Source organism: Macrobrachium nipponense, chromosome 16 (genome assembly GCF_015104395.2).
Source record: "Macrobrachium nipponense isolate FS-2020 chromosome 16, ASM1510439v2, whole genome shotgun sequence".
NCBI classification, from domain to species: domain Eukaryota; kingdom Metazoa; phylum Arthropoda; class Malacostraca; order Decapoda; family Palaemonidae; genus Macrobrachium; species Macrobrachium nipponense.
Window position 1 is genome coordinate 9,046,367 of NC_087209.1, and position 2,500 is coordinate 9,048,866.

Genomic DNA, 2,500 nt, shown 5'->3' on the forward strand with positions numbered 1-2,500 from the left:
ACCTTTACTTAATAGCATCTTCATTATAAAAAGTATCTTAATGACAGAATATTTATTTATCATTAAGTTAGTATCATGAAGATAGTATGTTAATGAGACAAAATATATTTTTCATTAAGTTAGTAATATGAGGATAGTATCTTAATGACTCAAAATATATTTATCATTAATTTTGTATGATGTAGATAGTATCTTAATGAGACAAAATGTATTTATCATTAAGTTAGTATTATGAAGATAGTATTTTAAGGGGACAAAATTTACTTATAATTAGGATAGTATAATGAAGATATTATCTTTATAGCTAAGTTAGTATTATGAAGATAGTATCTTAATAAGACAAAATGTATTTATCATTAATTTAGTATTTTGCCTCATTATCTTAATGAGGCAAAATATATCTATCATTATGTTACTATCCTCATGCAGATTTAGTATCTGGTATGAAATATCTTAACCATTAAAGTTAGGATCTTCATGATGACTCACCAGGGGGTGTGACACTTGTGCGTGAGGGTCACGTATCTGACCCCGAGGTCATACAGGGCTCTGACCACCCCCATACTGCTGGCAATGCTGTGACCTCCCTCCACCCCTAGCAGGCTGGCTAGGCGACCTCGTTTGAACTCTCGCTCGATGCCTGGAAGGGGAGAAGTCGAGTTTAACTTTGAGAACTGAATATATATATATATATATATATAATTCTTCTGTTAGAACAGGATACGTCTCAAGTATAACTTTGAGAGCTATATATATATATTATATATATATATATATATATATATATATATATATATATATATATATTATATATATATATATATATTTATAAGCGAATACCACGGGAAATGAAAGTCAGGAATCCAAGCGCTTTCGTCTTTATTCAGACATCGTCAAGGATAAAGACGAAAGCGCTTGGATTCCTGACTTTCATTTCCCGTGGTATTTCGCTTATTTATGAAGTCACGTTGCATCTACTGTGATTTTTAAGCATAGATATATATATAGATATATATATATATATATTATATATGATATATATATATATACATATATATATATATATATATATATATATATATATATATATATATATATATATATATATATATATACTATGTACTATATATATATGTGTGTAAATAAATTATTCTGTTAAAACAATATACGCCTCAAGTATAAAAGGACCAGAGTGTTTTAACGGGTTTTTATACTTGGAATGTATGTACGTATATATAGTATATATATATATATTATATATATATATATATATATATATATATATATATATATATATATAGCGTTCCGAGGTACGGCGGTTACTAGTAACTCGAAAAATAGAAGACTTGTAGGAGGAAGTATATCTCAGGTGGTCCTTTAAAATACATTTATTACAACGTTTCAAAAACACAAAGGTTTCATTTTCAAGCTGTAAAGACATAAAACAATAAAATTAATATTAAAAGTACTAAATTACAAATAAAAGACATAATACATTATAAAAGACAAGATAAAAAAATAAAAAATAAAAACTAGTTAGCAGAACCAACCATCAAGAAAGAAAGGGAGGACAGAAGTCAGAAGGAACAAACCAGAAATGACAAAAGGCAACAGCTCACGTTAGGTAAAGAGTTGTCGAGGAAGACTGCGTGTTCAATTGAGGAACAGGCTGTTTAATAAACAAGGACTCCAGAATTGTCAGTAGTTTGCCCTTCGGTGCCGTCCCAATATGTCAAAATCTTTGTATTGTATATTCAGCTTGCATTTATTGGCATGTTGTCTGATATTAGAAAATTCAGGATTAGCAAGTTTGTTACCAGTTCTATAGCTAACGCCCTTATGGCAATCAATTCTGACCCGCAGTAACCTCTGTGTGGATCCCACGTAGTTCCCCAGATTACATCTAGGGCAATTAAACTTGTATACAACACATGGGGTCATCAAAGGGTCAAGTTTATCCTTGAATTTAAACAAACTACCTAAACTGAGTGGGTTTGTTGGGATGATATTAAATCTAATAGCTGGTATATAATCAAATATGAGTTTTCTTAGTGCATCGTAGAAATTTTTGTCATGGATTAAAGGTACATTTGCATAAAATGGAAGCTTAGGCACAGTAGATAAGGAGACTTTTGGGATAAAAACGTTATTAAGAAGTTTACAAACATACCTGTGAAAAAGTGTAGTGGGAAAATAATTGTTGGTAAAATATTGACGTAAAAAGTTGATCTCTTCGTGAAAAAAATTCCCAACTAGATGTCAATGAGAAGGCACGATGAAGTAATGTGGATAAAGAATTTATTTAAAACCATAAAAACAGTGGACTATAAAAAAAAATTTGAACCTAATCCTGTAAAAGTTCCCTTCCTGTAAACTGAAGTATTAAAATGATCATATTGTCGTAAGACTAAAACATCTAAGAATGGTAGTTTATTATCACTTTCGCACTCTATAGTAAATTTTAAATTTTATATTTGGGTGTGCTGTATTAATGAAATGA

The 2,500-nt window shown here is 29.7% G+C and overlaps 1 protein-coding gene across 1 annotated transcript in view; it reads right to left on the reverse strand.

Moving 5' to 3' along the window:
* LOC135195573 (dipeptidase 1-like) overlaps positions 1 to 2,500 on the reverse strand; it is a 388,301-nt gene that overhangs the window by 150,275 nt on the left and 235,526 nt on the right. Inside the window, exon 5 of the mRNA XM_064221873.1 lies at positions 490 to 640. Within this exon, the coding sequence (XP_064077943.1) occupies positions 490 to 640 (151 nt within the window). The remainder of the gene's footprint in view (positions 1 to 489; positions 641 to 2,500) is intronic.